At 42.2% G+C, this 15,602-nt stretch overlaps 2 protein-coding genes across 2 annotated transcripts in view; one reads left to right on the top strand and one right to left on the bottom strand.

Moving 5' to 3' along the window:
• The window catches only part of STARD9 (StAR related lipid transfer domain containing 9), a gene marked incomplete at its 5' end in the record, with an annotated part of 99,635 nt that extends 98,974 nt beyond the window's left edge, over positions 1-661 (top strand). Inside the window, one exon of the mRNA XM_082282933.1 lies at positions 95-661. Coding sequence (XP_082139059.1) covers positions 95-196 — 102 coding nt within the window. The 3' untranslated portion in view covers positions 197-661. The remainder of the gene's footprint in view (positions 1-94) is intronic.
• A 3,545-nt stretch (positions 662-4,206) lies between these two features.
• Positions 4,207-15,602, bottom strand: part of CDAN1 (codanin 1) — a 32,659-nt gene continuing 21,263 nt past the window's right edge. Inside the window, exons 18-28 of the mRNA XM_082284304.1 lie at positions 14,595-14,728; positions 13,793-13,896; positions 12,184-12,333; positions 11,710-11,773; positions 11,152-11,230; positions 10,011-10,168; positions 8,956-9,063; positions 8,521-8,584; positions 7,203-7,405; positions 6,402-6,509; positions 4,207-5,657 (exon numbers count right to left, since the gene is read on the bottom strand). Of these exons, the coding sequence (XP_082140430.1) occupies positions 5,535-5,657; positions 6,402-6,509; positions 7,203-7,405; positions 8,521-8,584; positions 8,956-9,063; positions 10,011-10,168; positions 11,152-11,230; positions 11,710-11,773; positions 12,184-12,333; positions 13,793-13,896; positions 14,595-14,728 (1,295 nt within the window). The 3' untranslated portion in view covers positions 4,207-5,534. The remainder of the gene's footprint in view (positions 5,658-6,401; positions 6,510-7,202; positions 7,406-8,520; positions 8,585-8,955; positions 9,064-10,010; positions 10,169-11,151; positions 11,231-11,709; positions 11,774-12,183; positions 12,334-13,792; positions 13,897-14,594; positions 14,729-15,602) is intronic.

Here is a 15,602-nt window from a genome sequence, read left to right on the forward strand (position 1 = left end):
GTTACACATCAGAGCTTTTCTTCCAGACTGGAGAAGGATTCTGTTTAAAAGCAGGTACAAACCCCAACATGCAGCCTTTTTCCAATTCCTGCAGGTGGACCTCGGTGCCCCGGCCATCCCCACCAGGCTCCTGAGTTCCGTGGCGAAGCGGCAGCCCCTGGTGATTGCTCGGCTGGCTCACCTCCTTGCTGCTTAGTGCTGCAACACCACCGGGCCCTGAAGAGCAGCTGACAGCTCACAGGGACACACAAGTGTTGGAAAGGGTTACAGAAAATGTTGCCTCCTAAGGCAGCCACCACCAAGCCTCCCTTCAGGAGCCTGGCTGCTACTGCTGGACTATATGGAAGTACAGTTAGAAAAAAGGATCAATTGTTTAAGCCAACACTGCTTAGAAGAAACGTAGCAAGTTTAGTGGGGAACCTATCCTCCTGGAGACAGCAGTGGAAAACCTCCATGGAAGAGAAGAAAGGTGTGCTGCTCTGTAGAGAGCAGAGGAAGAGACTGCTTTACAATAGCCAGAATCTTAGAGTGTATTACTTAACTCCTGTTTTGAAGCAGCTTCAGAGATCAGCTTCTTTCTTTAAGTAAGTTTAGGCTGGAAGCAGTATCCGTATGGCTTAAGTACTTGAGCAGAGCTGCAAAGCCATTTTCTAATGATGAGGTAAGTATCAAATGCAGAATTCCTGGCTGTGTAGATAAATGATTTATCTTAGCTGGCTGCCTATCCTTCCTTCCCCTTGAAGAGGGAAGTTAAAGCAGTGCAATATTCACTAGTCACCCTACACCCTGGATAGATTTTTTCATGTATTTGGCTGACTGCTTGCAGCCAGTGTGTTTCAGATTGCCACTACACTATGCAGCATCAGTGGACACCACCATACCTCAGGACACAGTTTTACTATACTGCAGAATCAGGTGCTTTGAAATAAAGAAACCAAACAGTTCTACACAGTGACACTGTCATGGATAGGCTAGTACTCAGTAATCAGCTTGTTTCTAGAATTTAAATCCTGCAAGTAAGAGTAGCGCCAACATTTTTCTACAATGGCTATTTCTATCAGCCCTTCTACGCTTTCACCTAAATGCATTAAGAGCTGAAAATATAGCCTGGTCGTAGTCTTACCACATTTCTTTGTTCTTCAGCTGTCTCACTGCAGCAAGTACAGACTCTTCCCATTCAATTACCTCATACGACTTCTGTGGAGCTTAGTCCCACAATCCTGCTGTCAGGCTTTATGTTTGTTCAACACAATCCCTAGCTGGTTCACATACTCCTAAATTGAAACAAAACCACAACCACCTCAAATATCCAAATAACTTCATTTAATTTGTCAGCACAACAGTACAGAATCACTTTGGATGTATCTAAGCAATAAAAATTGCTATGTTATGCTTTCATTAGCTCAAAAAAGCCCCCATTGTTCGAGAAGCTCTTGCACTTTGAATTTATCAAGTGAGAAATGTGTGCTCAAACATCCACCCTACTGCAGTCAGTGCCTGCTACTTTAACACAGTTACTGTCAGTACAAGGTGCGTTTCCCCAGCATATGGTGAGGTTAGCTGCACTTCCCACCTTTGAGTTCAAGAGCCAATATCTACTTTTACTCTGTCTTTGCACAGGTGTCATTTTGGCTCTCAGCTTCTATGTTACTTCCTGTTACTAATATAGTGAGTTTTAAATGAAAAGACAATAGCTATTTTAAATTGATACTTAAGAAAATAGCAGTTTTGATACATACCAACCCAAGGCTTCTTCCTCCAGGTAGATCAGGTAGGATAACAAAACCTTTAACTTACAAATTTGCTTTGTTTAATCTTTGGATCACCATGGTTACAATCTTAACACCAGTATATTACTGTTCTTTATTTGGTGAGGCTCAAAAGCTTTGTTAAAAGCCTGAGTCACAGCATGGTTCAGTTTGACCATCACACATTTTACACAGCCCCTCAAGGAAGAATGGATAACCTGTCACAAAGTTTTCTGCAACTGAGCGAAATGAGAGCGTTCCAGATTTGTAACCTGTCAAAGTTCCCCCTTTGGTGGAAACCCAGAAGGAAGAGCAAACAAGGCAGTACATTAAAGCCCCAGGAAAAATGAGCAAACCAGCAGCATGAGATACCCCAGGGTGCTTCCATAGCTCTCCAGAGGAGGTAGGGGAGGTCTTCATACAACCCACTAAAGAGTTGCTCAGTGCTTTGCTTTTTTTCCCTTTTATTTTGGACACGGCACTAGTGATAAAGCAGTTTTTGTAGGAAAAACATCTTGGGGGATGCCTGTTGATCAACAATGACAGTGCCTATGAAGGATAGTGTCTTATTGTACAGTGCATCAGATGTTTATTTTTATATATACTTAGTATTTTTTTTCTACGTTTACAAATTAAGTTATTTATATATGCTTGGTTTGGAGCGTTTTTATATGCTATAAAAGCTACGTTTTATTTTTATCAGTATTGAATTAATGTAACTTTTTTTTAATACAATCTTCAATTGATACTAAAAAGCCTATTTATATGAATGTTTTCTTTTGCAAATACAACATTTTATGGTACTTGCTAATGTATGGCATTTGTTTGTTTGGAAAGAAGAAACAAAAGCCCAGCAGATATCAAATTTGGTAATCTACAACAGGCAAAAACCAACTTCCTGTAAGTTAGTGCTGAGCAGCAGATGGTCAAACCAATTGTATTGTACTACCCAGGGTTGCATCTCTGCTCCTAAATCAAGGTTGCTATTTTCATATCCACAATAAATGGTATTTTCTACACAAGAAAATGTGCCCCACGTTATTTTGCTCCAGCTAAAATACCCATCTGTGGAACTATGCTGGATAGAAAAACACCACAAAGGCAAGTTTGTGATGACAGATGTAGGTCTCCCACTTACCTGCTGAGGAATGGGCATGAAATATGAACTTTTGGTACAAGAATCAAGAAGCCAGTCACTGCTTAAATTTGGGTTCTGTGACAGTGCTTTGTCCAAGCAAAGGGGGTTTTATTTGGTTATTTTAAAAAAAAAAAAGTGGCTGGAGCTTCTTCCCGAGTCCTGTTATACCACTCCCTAGACCTGCACATTCAGAAGGAAGCTAAATAACACCATATTTCCTGATTTTCTTTTGAGAGCTGTGAGTTTGCAGTAGGAAAGACTGGCAGAAGAAAGGCCACACCCTCAAGCCCTGGCTTTCAGTGAGCTCCTGCCCTCCTGCCTGCAGCACCTCTGGCACCAGCAGCAGTGCCCAGGACAGAGGTGCTGAGGAGGCTGCCAGCCCAGGGGGCCGCAGGGTTGTGTTCTCTCACACAGTCCCACGGCCACAGGCAGAAAACCTGTGCTCCACAACTGCTCCCAAGCCTTGGCTACAGAGTGGGGGGTCTGGCTTTACAGAGCAAACATGCCTGGGGGCCATGGGATGCCCAAGAACCAGCGCCACTGCATTGTGTCGTAAGAACACAGAGCTGTTTCTTACCTGCTGGGTCCCGCTACAGCACTGTCTCCTGCCCCGTAGGGCACAGCTGTGTTCTCTGGTTGCTGGAAACTGCTCCTGGGGCTTGGTCACCTTTTAAATAAAAACTTCCAAACATTGTATTAGAGAAGGAGAATTCTGGTATGCTGGGTTCATGAAAATGGCTGTGGCCATGATATCTATGCAAAAAGTTTTATGATATCCAAATAAAACCCATGCCAGAACCAAGAACACTTTTTTTCACTAGCATGGATTCCAGCTTCTTCCCCCTTCCACCACCCTGCCCTCCCTTACATAACAAAGCAGAGTTCTATTTCAGTAGAAGCCTAGCATGCCAGACAGGAGGTCTGTACTGCACTTTCTCTGCTCCATGCTTTGTGGCAAGGTACCCGTTTTGTTCTTCAGCCTAGTACCAAGAGGTTCTATATTGACAGCTTGAACATAAGACAAGACATTTAATAATGTTTATTATGACAACAATTTCAAATGAGATCTGCAGCAAAACATCACGTAATAGCCTCAGGGAGCAGGTATGGCATGATATGGTGTACTTGTTCAATTTGTATTGAATTGTTCCATTTGTATTTGTATTGCAGCATGCCTACTTTTGGGGACTCTCTCATTCACATCAGAAAACCCCTAAAAAGAGGAATGCAGGTGGAACCTGCCAAATCTTTCAATACAAGTAAACAAGCCAAGAAAAATCACAGTACAGTTCAGACCCAGATGTGCCTCTATGATTTCTCTTTCTGTATCACGTATTTTAACAGAAGCCACAGTTCTACCTAATGAGCCCTATCTGTAGTTTTTCTCAAATCACTGACTCCAAGATGTTACCTTTTCTCACCTCATACAGGGAAGAGGTTAGTTAATTAGCAAGCTAAACAGCCCTGGGCTTCACCTTGTCCAGAGGCTGTTCTTAAATCAGAACTTGCTTTCTGGAAAACCTACAGTATTAGGACACTCCTAGACAAAAGGAAATCATGTCCTCACTGCTATGGGGTAGGGGGAGGGAATCCCATGAGACAGCTGATGAGCACCTAAACATACTCTGCTACTCACCAGCACTCCCTGCCCCAAACCCCAGTTCAAGGAAATACTTGGGGAGAAGGGGGTGAACAGGAGGTTCTCTTGGTGACAATCTGTCTGTAAGGGCAGAAAATACCCACTGTCCTCCAAGAAACGGGTCCCTTTCAAAACCCACTCTCTGGGGAACATCATAGTGCTTCTTCACTACTTTGTCTGCTCTTCCAGGCTGTAGTTTTCTTGCTGCAGCACTTCCTGACTGATAAAACCCAAACTCAAGGCAAGAAAAAATACAAAAAACCAGTGAATAGCATCCAGATGCCATTTATGTTCACAACTATAAAAGTGTCTTAAAAATACTGTCTTCAGTAAAAAATATAAACAGATATTTTATCCCTTATTTCTATTAAAAGCCCTGGGAAATTACAAATTCTGTTTCCAACAAGAGATGGAAAAACACTTTAGCATCTACATCCTTTCAGAATAATGCTATCGATGGTCTAGTAGATTTATTTGATATGGTTTAACTTTTAAAATTAGTCTTAAAAAAATTAAAATCAAACCTTCAACACTGAGCTTACAATGAAAAATAAATATAGGCACATCTCCGTGTCACATAGGTTCACCTCTTCCTTCCCCTGACTGTAGAGGCTTTGTTAAAAGACAACATGAGAAGTCACACTGAGTTAAGAGACAGCCACCAAGAAACCATCTCTCTGATCACAAAGTAACTTGAGTTGATTCCTGGGTTTGGTCACAGCCTGTTGCTGCACTAATAACAAAAAGTGTCTCTGAGTCTCACAGCTGCTCTGAGACACAATCAAGGTGCTTAAAAGACTTTTGGCTTGGAGATCCATTTGCTGATGTAAATCCTTCAGCAGAGTCACCACGGCAAAATGTCCAGGACAGAAAGGCCAGTGCAGGTTTTGCACAAAGTGACCTCTTATCTTCAGTATGCTCCCAGCAAAGAGCTCCAAGTCCTTTCAGAAACACTGAAAATTCCATTTGCATCTTCATTAGTAATTTGTGTTCACAGAGTCCACCTCTGTTAACTTTGTGTGGTCACAGTACCTAGAGATTGTCTGGTCAGCTCACAGGGGTTAGTCCTGGGCTCTATCTGACGTTGCGATACAAATACTCGGGACACCCTTTTCAGGTCTTTTACAAAATCCTGTAACAGATATAAACCAGAGAACTCTTACTAACAAATGCTAACAAAGAGGCTTACTTAATTTTTCTGTAAGTATTTTACAAGGTTAAACATACTGATGGTTTTCCACTGCAAAAACCTAGACAAACTACAGAATTGATGAGTGCCTGCAGACATGCTCAGTCTTCCCTCTGATCTCCACACCCTTCTCAGACAAGATCACTGCCACAATTTAAATGGTTAAACAGCTCCAACATGTAAGTGCTCACCAGCCTTGGAATACTGTCCATTTTAGCAAGGCATTTGGGTGGATTCCTACATTTTGACTTTGGCCAGAATAGTGAGACTCCTCTAGAACATTCCCACTGCTCTAACACTGGTGGTAGGAGGCACAGGGATTTAAGTGCATGACTGGTCAGTTAAGACCCTTCCCAACACATCATTCTCAGCTGGAATGCAGCAAGCACACTCAAACTAGAACTGAGAGCTGGTAACTGAAACAGCTGGTCTCCAAACTGGTTTACAATTTTCTTGGAAATGTTTTCACTGCATGGGCAATGTTGGAGTCACACAAGTACAGCTTTCAGCCAAACACCAGCAACAGTAACAAGCTTTGTTGGAAGCCAGTCCTGCCTTTTTATTAAGCAGGAACCACAGATGGGAAGGTTATGGGCCTTATCTACATGAAACAGAAATACAAGGATTGGCTTTTGTGTAGCTTTACTTTTTATTTCACTTATTGTTCACATACATAAAATTACTTACTGAGGGCCAAGGGAGCTCTTCAAGGCTAAGCAGGCAACTCTGGATTTCATTAGTTCTCATTAGTTCATGTTCTACAAGACCATGAAGCAAGAAAAGGAACAAATCCCACTGCACGAGAGAAGAAAATACCAACAACTCAAAAAGAAATGGATTGTGTGCTTGTTTCTTTATCCATATATAATTCACACTTTTCTTTTTGGATCAGAATGTGGAGAAAAGGAGCAAGCACATAATCTATCTGCATGTGACAATGAGAACAAGAGCAACATCCAAAATGACTCAACAAAATTTCTTTAGTTCATACATTGATTGTGTCCTACCATAAAGTCTCAAAATTGTCAATTTATAAACACGCCAAGAATTTAATGCCTGCCTGATGAGGATTATGTCTTTGACTTCTGAAATAAGTTGGGTTTAGCCTGCAGCTAAACAGGGTGATTTTCAGCTTTAGCTGGGGTGCTTATAACACCAACATGCATACAGAAGTGCAAGATGATAAGAGACACAAGAATGCAACCAATGACAGTCACGTGTGTCCAGTCCTTGCAATATCCTAGGCCACGTGAGCCGTTTTGCCATTGGCTCCTGAACAAAACTGTGCCTTCCCGAGAGCCCCCAGGCAGGTATGAACCCCTGGCAATTTGCACACATCCCTGTCTTTCACTGCCCCACAGAAACAATGCCAGCCAGCAGTGACCAAAGCCCGCTGGCCTCAGTCACACGAGCCACCAGTGAGCACTGCGGGCTGGCAGAATTCCTACACGAGTGCCAGCCTGCTCCACACATGGGAATAAGATTTACCTCTCGCTGCTTAACTTCTGCAAGATAACCAATGTTCTTCTTGCTGAAGATCAGCTGCACAGGCACAGGCGTCCCAAAGTCCTCCTTCCAGATGGAGAACAGCAGTTTTAGGAGGCCATAGGTGGGCTTGTTCTTTACACACAGCCTCTCAGGGCTCTTCTCTGGGGATTTGATCCCAAGACTCAGAGGAACACGATCTGAAACTAAGAAAAGGATGAAAAATGGACTCCTATAGCTGCATTATTTCCTTTTACAGTCATCATCTTGGTTCAGCAGCACACTTAGTACAAACCAGTCAACCTAAGAGGACTGGAGTTTGGAAATATGCAAAATTATGAGCTTTGAAACTATACAGACAGTACGACATAGGAAGAGATTTATATTCCTCAGACAAAGAACACCAATTGGTTGGAATATAGCCCCAAGTCTTGAAAGTCAGCCTAATATTTAGTCAGAGAACCTAGGTGTTACTTCAAAGGAGAGAAGAGTAACACAGTTAAACATTTAAATCTATAGAAAGATTGAACAGTTGTTCATAGTTTAGATTATAGGCAGAGTTAAGTGACTTCACACAAGTGAAAGTAAAGCTGAACAGTGTTTAACTGCAGAAGAACATGAACAGAAGAAGATACCACTTCTTCCTTGGTACAGTCTAATGGAACAGGACAGGTTGATACTGCTGCCCCCAGAATAAATTTCACAATATTCAGATGTGAACTGCCTTCTGAAAAAACAAATTATGCACAAAACTTCTAAAGCTGGCTTTAAAACCAGGCAGTTAGAAGGTTGCCCATGAAGAAAACACCTACATTGAGAACACAAGCTCCTGCTCACAGAAAAATTGTATTTACACATCAAAGCAAGAGAAAAAAACCAAAATGTTCACAGGAGTCATAATACACAGAAAACAAGCTATTTCCATTCTTTCCATAAAAAAGCCATAAAAACATAATTTAATATTGAAATGAAAAAGGCCCTTACTCTTACAAATAAAGCCCAAACTCAACCACAATTTTTCAGAGGCAGAAATACTGGAAAACATATCCCATATTTAAATGAAGGTGTCAATAAATAAAAAACAACAGAGATGTGAAACGGATCAGAAGGATGGTTAGTCACTGTACAATTCTGTTTTGCAGAATGTAAGAGGGAATAAGAAAAACCACCCAAAATCACAGGAAAAAAATGTGCACACTCGGTGACACTGAAGAGAATCAAATATCCATGAGCTCTAAACACTTAAATCTCTGATCTCAAGGATCTAAGAGAACTGTAATAACAGATTTCAGTCTTAAATAGCTTATCATAACAGACTTACCCAGCAAAGAGACCAACTCAACCGTGCACTTGGCCAGCTGCTGTTCTGATGTGGGACACATGAACTGGAAAACACAAAAAAAAGTTGTATTTTTGTCCCCATATTGCAGACTGGACAAAACAAGGCTTCACAAGGGATAAAAATATCTGAGAAGAGCAGGCAATTTACAGCACAGAGCTGTAATGAGGAGACCACTGAAGACTGAAAGACAAAAAAAATGTCATATATGAAAAGGGGACTCACAAAGGCAAACTGAATTAACAAGCAAATCTACATAGTATAAAAAATGCAGTGCAACATTGCCACATTTGAGCTCAAATAAAAACCCCTCAACTGAACTCAACTGTGAGGCAAGGCCAACTAACAAGTTTACAGGTACCAAGACAGCTCAAAGTGATTCAAAGGGGGATTTTGTTGCTTTTTTACATCTTTTACCTTTCTGCATCGAAGTGTCTGACTCAACCTTCCCAGCAAGCACTCCAGCCACACATAGTCAACCACTTCACCCTCATCCCGTGGGCCCACAGCAACACAGAGCACATCCTTGATGAGAAAGATGACAGTAACCCACACATTAGTATCCTACTCTTCCACAAACAGATCTTTGGACCTGTGACAGAGCAGTTCAGTAAGTAGTTCTTGGGTCCTCATTAAAACCAAAACCTAAGCTAGAATATATATTTCAAAAGACAGTTAAAACTGATTTTTCACAACCTTACTAAGATCTCATTTTCTAGCACAGTTCTCACTAATGTTATGAAGTAAAATTCAATGATGGCAAGAAGTTCATCTTCCTTAAAAGTCCTAGCTCTGAAAGCTCTAGATAAATCTGACAGCACAGCAAGTTCAGGGTAGAAGTACTACAGAAATCCAGAGCCCTCTTATATTGTCAGGGAAGCTTCAGTGTCAGCCCAGAGGTTTCCTCACACAACTTATCCTCCTCTTTTTATATTAGCACAAGCAAGAAAGCATTAAAGGATGTGAACTCATTTTCACACAGTTGCTGGGAAAGCAATGACAGTGATAACCAGCATTACTTGTCTGCAAGCAGACAATCAGGAACAAAAAAATAGGCAGAATACATAATGGTAAAAAATTGAGGTGTTCAGAATCCTTCTTTTCCTTATGGGGTGCATAAGTTAAATGACTGCAAAATTGTACACAATATTATGGTGTCCACACTGTGGTTTCCACCCTACTCATATCAAAAAGGCCACACTGGCATGCTACCAGAAATCTGTATTTGAGATAGCACTCTTAACAGGGAACTCTGATCTAGACCCAGCAAGCAGGGGTTTAAAAAACCTGAGAACTTTCCATCATACTTCCTAAGCACTCCCCACAGCCAGTTCCTCAAAAACAGACCATTCTCTTAAAAAAGCCCAAACAAACAAACAAATCCCCACTAAATGATAAAAACAAACCACAAGAACACCAATGTGAAAAACGGAAAGGGAGTTGGGGCAAGCCAGGAAGTGAATACTGTGTACCTTAATCTCATTGATGATCTGGGAGGGAAATGGAGCACAGTGCTGACAGCCTGGAGGACAGTCCCTTTTCAACTCCAGAGCATCCTCACCTGGCAAGGGAAATCCTGGGACTTTCAGCATACGGTTGAAGGTTGCCTTCACTTCCCTTTTGATGAGTGCTACAGAGAACAAATCCTGTCTGCTTCAGTTTTTCTCTCCACTGAAGCAGAGAATAATTTCCAAACACTTAGCCTCTCATTCCAAGGACCACAGCGAATAAGGAAATAAGACAGCTTACATTTTCAAACCCCTCTCTCTGACCTCCCACTATATTTAATGTGCAGAGGCACATGTGGAGAGGGTGTGCTAACCCACAGCTGTAGAAGGCAGCCACCCATCACTGCCAGGTACCGCTGGAAACTCATCTCACTTCCCATCAAAATATTTCAGTGGCTTTAACAAACACAGTAGCTAAGCCAGAAGGCAATGCCAAAGCACAAAGCTGATGCAGTGTGATCATACCAGTTCAACCAACGTAAAAGCCATATGTCTTCTACCAAAATAAGTTTTGATCAGCATCCAAAACACTAAATTCCTGCAGCTGCAAATGGTACTTGGACATTCCTCCCCAGACTTTTGGCACAACCTCTTGAAAAAATGGGTTTTCAGAGATTCTGAAGAGCTGCCAGAGCAGTATTACAGAGTAAAAGGACAACACTTGTCTTCAGTCTGCAGAAAATACACCCAAGTCCAAGAAGTATTTGTTTTACAGGAGATTTCAGAAGCACTCTGTACATGTGAACCATAAGGTGGTTTGAGAGAGCAGTTGTCTGTATACACTGGAAGTGCTAAGACAACTTCAGCCCAGATGACATTTCCAGAAGAAGCTTTTCACAGCATTTACTCCCACCATCCCAACAAGACTCCATAACTAAAAATCACTACCATGGGCCAAGCCCAAAAGATCCCCAAAGAAGGTTCTTAGAACTAGAAATCATTTCTGTTATTCCTAAACAAGGAGGGACAGAGCAACCACATATTTTCCACTAAAAGAAGAACTAGTAGGACTAAGTACTTAGTAACAGTGTCTGTCCCTTAATCTCAGAAAAAAAAGAGTACAATGCACAGGTTAGAAGCCCCAGTTCCAGGTAAAAAGACTCACCTGAAATGTTGGCAGAGAGCCAGCCACAGGCTCTCTCAGTAGCCAGTTCCACCGCAATGTTTTCTGCACTACTTAAAACCTTTACAGGGAGGGTAAAAAATGATAGGTTTACTATCAGCCACAGCACTGTGAAAATTCAGAAGGAAGTCTAGAGGAAAAAAGCTTAATTTTGGCATGCAACAATTAAACTGAGCACCACCCCCTCTGTGGAAACTGCTGGTTTGAGCAATACAACCGACCCGTTTTGATTTTCCAAATCTCATCAACTCTTGTGGGAGTCGATGCTAGAACAAAAGCATTACCATTGCAAGATGAATGCAATTTATATAACATTCTAGCCACAACAGTCAGCTATGAGCTGGAGCATCACTTTACCCAGAATATGCAAGGCAGCCCAGTAGAAGTGACTCTCCTTAGCATCTATCAGTCCTCCCATGAGTGCATCAATAGATTCCCTTGACCTGAGCTATTAAGGGATAAGTGAAGCAGCAATGGAAAAATGGTAATGATCCAGTCTTAAAGTCAAGGCTTTCAATAAGTTTTAGTGAAAATACATACTGCTGCAGATGTCTCTTCTGGCAACAACACCCTTACTGCCTCAGGACCTTTTTTTTTGCAAAACCTGCAAGAAAAGAAAGAAAGTGTGCCACAGGATTAGTCCAAGTTCTTGGACAACATTCAGAGGTTCATTATGTAGCAATGCAATAAATCAAACTAAAAGAACCAGACAAGCAAAGGGTAATTACAAGCAACCAAGCTGCAATATCAATTTTCCAAAGAGGGGAAATACAATAGCTGCAGTGGATGTCTGTTTGGAGATGGATGCAGAAGAACACACAGCACCTTTACTCCTTCTTACGAATACAGTATTAACTGGCTGGAGGCACAGCAGACACTCACCCTAAGAAGAGCAGAGGGCATGGTTTATAATTACCAGGACCTGAGCATGACAGGCCAAGCTAAATTAGGCTTATAGATTCTGCAGTAAGAAGAGACGGGAAGGCACAAGTTTAAATAACTTTTCCTCCTTACTCTCTGCCTTTGATGAGTGCCTGGGCCCCTTCCTCATACAGATGAGTGCACACCTCTTCAAGCAGTTTGTCATGATTAACATCCTCCTCCTTCACTTTATCTTGCAACATGGCTTCAGCCCTTTGGACCAGCTCCGCTACCAGTGTTGCCCTGCAACAAAACCAAGAACAATCAGGCAGACTGAAATCAATACGAGAAACAGTGCACACTAACTGTACCCAGCTCTTCTCCCCAGTTTAGGGGGATACCCATCTTAAATGCAGTAAGTCACTCTACTAAAAACTAATTAGTACTGTATCATCTCCTTGCTCTGTATGTACGGAAGAAAACAGCAATGAAGACACCAACACAGTACTAAGACTCAAGAGTCAAAAGCCTTTAGGTTTTACAAGAAACATATTTGGTTACAGGTCTCCTTTCTGGCAGCAATACCCTTGTATGCTCAATTTACAGTGCTCAGAAGTTCAAAGTTCAAAGAAGTTCAAAGTCAGCAGCAGCCCACTACAACCACCATTCCTTAGGGGCTGAAAACATTTAATGGCTGCAGCAAGCTGGACAACAGAACAGTGCAAACTCTGAGCAAGCTCATGAGCTGGAGGGCAGGGCTACCACACAGGAGGACTGTGAGAGAGAAATAAGCTGACTGTGCACCTGTACAGGCTGGGGTCTACTGGCTACAGAGCAGCTCTGCAGAAAGGACCTGGGGTTCGCAGAACACAAGGTGAGTGAGTTAGGAGTGTCCAAAGAAAGCCAACCTTATACTGGGCTGACAATAGCAACAAGGCAGCCAGCAAGTCAAGGGAAGTTACTGCTTCCCTCATCACTGTGGGGCTGCATCTGGAGTAGTGTGTCCAGCTTTGGGATCTCAGGACAACAAAGCCATTGACAATCTGAGTAACTGCAGGAGAAAATAAAATTATTAAAATAGCTGGGATGCTGGAGCACACGCCTACAAGGGGGAGTCAGTTTCACCTAGCCTGGAGACAAGAAAAAGCTGAAGGGAGAAGGAAAATATACAGAGAAGACAGAACAAGACTTTCAGGAAGAGCACTACTAAAGGTTGACAGGAATATGCACAAGCTGGAACAACAAATATTCTGATAGGATATAAGAAAATGTTTTTCACAAAGCCTGGGAAAATTAAGCATTGGAACATGGGTACAAAGAGGCTGGCTGAATCCTCATCCTTAAGAGATGGAAACTCTTCCAACTGGAAAAGGTGCCAATAAACCTGATCTAACCTGAAAGCTGGCCCTGCTTTGAGCAGGAGTTTGGATCAAGTGACCTCCAGAGGTCATTCCTGATATTCGATTTTCCTGTCACTAGCAAGAATGTTCTGAAAAGGCTATAAAGTCCCAATGCTGCACTGCATTCATATACAGAGTGTCCCACAGTTGTATCACCCTCCTCTCTACATCCCTTCACAAATTCCCCTCTATAACAGCAGATGCTGCTGGTCACAGTCTTACACAGCCTTGGTGTTCTGCTACACAGTTCACCCTCAGGGAAGCGTCTTTCCCCCATAAATGCAAGTTTAAAGGATCAACTCTTTGACTAATCATAATGTAAAGTAATTTCTTAAGTCACAGAACAGGCGACCAGCACTTACTTGATGTGCTTAACACAGTTGGATCCCACCCGCTCTGCCACAAATTCCACTGTTCTCCGTAGGGAAGGAGGCTGGTTGTGGAAAAAGGCCTGTTCCAAGTCTACCTGTTCAAGAGAAAGCACTACAATTCGTTAGAGCACTCCACCCAAATCCTCCTCTCACCAACACAGGAACAGACAGAACTACCATCTGGAGATGTACTAAAAGACAATTTGCCTACACTAGAACTTTCTGCTACTGTGGCATTCATCATCCCAGTACATTACTTACTCCCTATTCCCTTCTAACCATTTAACCCAAAGCTCATTATCAGGGTTTCTGAAGCTACAAAAGACCTGTAAAGGGAAGAATGGGAGAGTTCTGACGGTGTCTACTAGTAGTGAATCACCACATAGGGCTCGTTTTGGAAAGAACAAGTCCTTTTAATTACAGGCTGGTAATCTTGTAGGCTCCTACACAGGTCATCCTTTCAGTGGAAAGCATGGCTACAATCTAACCAAAACAAAATACCAGAAACATACCAACATTTTATGTTAAAGAAGAGGGGAAGAGATAAATAAGACTAGTTGTTCCAACTGAAAGAGTGTTTACTGAGGTTATCTGGATTTCAGAACCCACACTGTATCCCAGACACATGACTGTAACAGAAAAACAGGGAGTAAAGATACTTGACTGTTAAACACAATGTTCCCCTGCTGCCTAGGTCCATTCTTTCTTTCCCTGGCATTAAGAGACCACTGTATAACCCTACACCCACACAAGCAAATTTCTCCTGCCCCTTTTCACTCCCTAATTTCATTACCTGCAGTTTCCGCTGAGTGACAGAAGCCTTTGGTGCCAAGGACTCTGCAGCTGTGGGAGTGATTTTCCTTATAAAACCACCATTTTTTCCTCCACTGCCAGCCACAAAAGAAGCAAGTAGTTTACGCAGCTCACCTGTACAGGAAAACATGCAAAAGTAGTCATCAACCTCATAAGCAAGGACAAAAAAAAAATAAATATCAAAACTCAAGAAAGAGACTTTCACTTTTCCAGTCCTGTTCCCAGAGCAGATTCTCTCGGCTTCTACGAAAACAGAAGCTTCAGAAAAGCAGAGGGAGCATCCCACACTTTTGACTGGCAGGGCATATCAAGACAGGCAAGGCTCTGAAAAGAGGAAGCTTCCAAAAATCTCCCTAGAACTAATCCTCCCTGGAACCAGTTCAGAAGGATGAAGAGTCACTTTTGTACATTCCTTTTCAGTGTGGCAAGCAAGAACCATAAAGTCTACAAGGACAACAAGGCAAGCAGAGTTACACAAAATTCCAACAGACTCAGGAGAAAATAGTGAGGGAAAAGCTGGACAACCTATTCACCCCTAGAAGCTTTTGTGATGCAGGTTTAACATACAGTTTTCCTACTAAGTCCCAAGAAGAAGAGGACCACCTCCCCATCTGGGACTCTATTGTCTACAGAGAGGAGTTTTACCATTCGTAGACAGATGCCATGAAAAAGCTATCTCAAACAACAACCTGACAAAACACCAGGGCACAAAAGGATTTCTCCCCTCTGCCTGGCAGCAAAAATATGCTCAAGGAACAAGACATGCCTCACAGTACAACAACCTCTTCCTATAACTAGGATAGAGAAGTTGTGCACGTAATCCTTACAATGTTTCCTTGCAGTTTGTGAGGGGTGACTTCCCCTGTCCCTCCATATTCAAGCTCTGTGTATCAACTATCCTGACTATGTAGCCTCCCTCCTACAGTTTCACCAGATACTATCCACAGCTGCAGGAGCTTCTGCAATACAGCTTTTTATCAAGGTTCTT

Source organism: Coloeus monedula, assembly GCF_965178545.1.
Source record: "Coloeus monedula genome assembly, chromosome: 6".
NCBI lineage: Eukaryota > Metazoa > Chordata > Aves > Passeriformes > Corvidae > Coloeus > Coloeus monedula.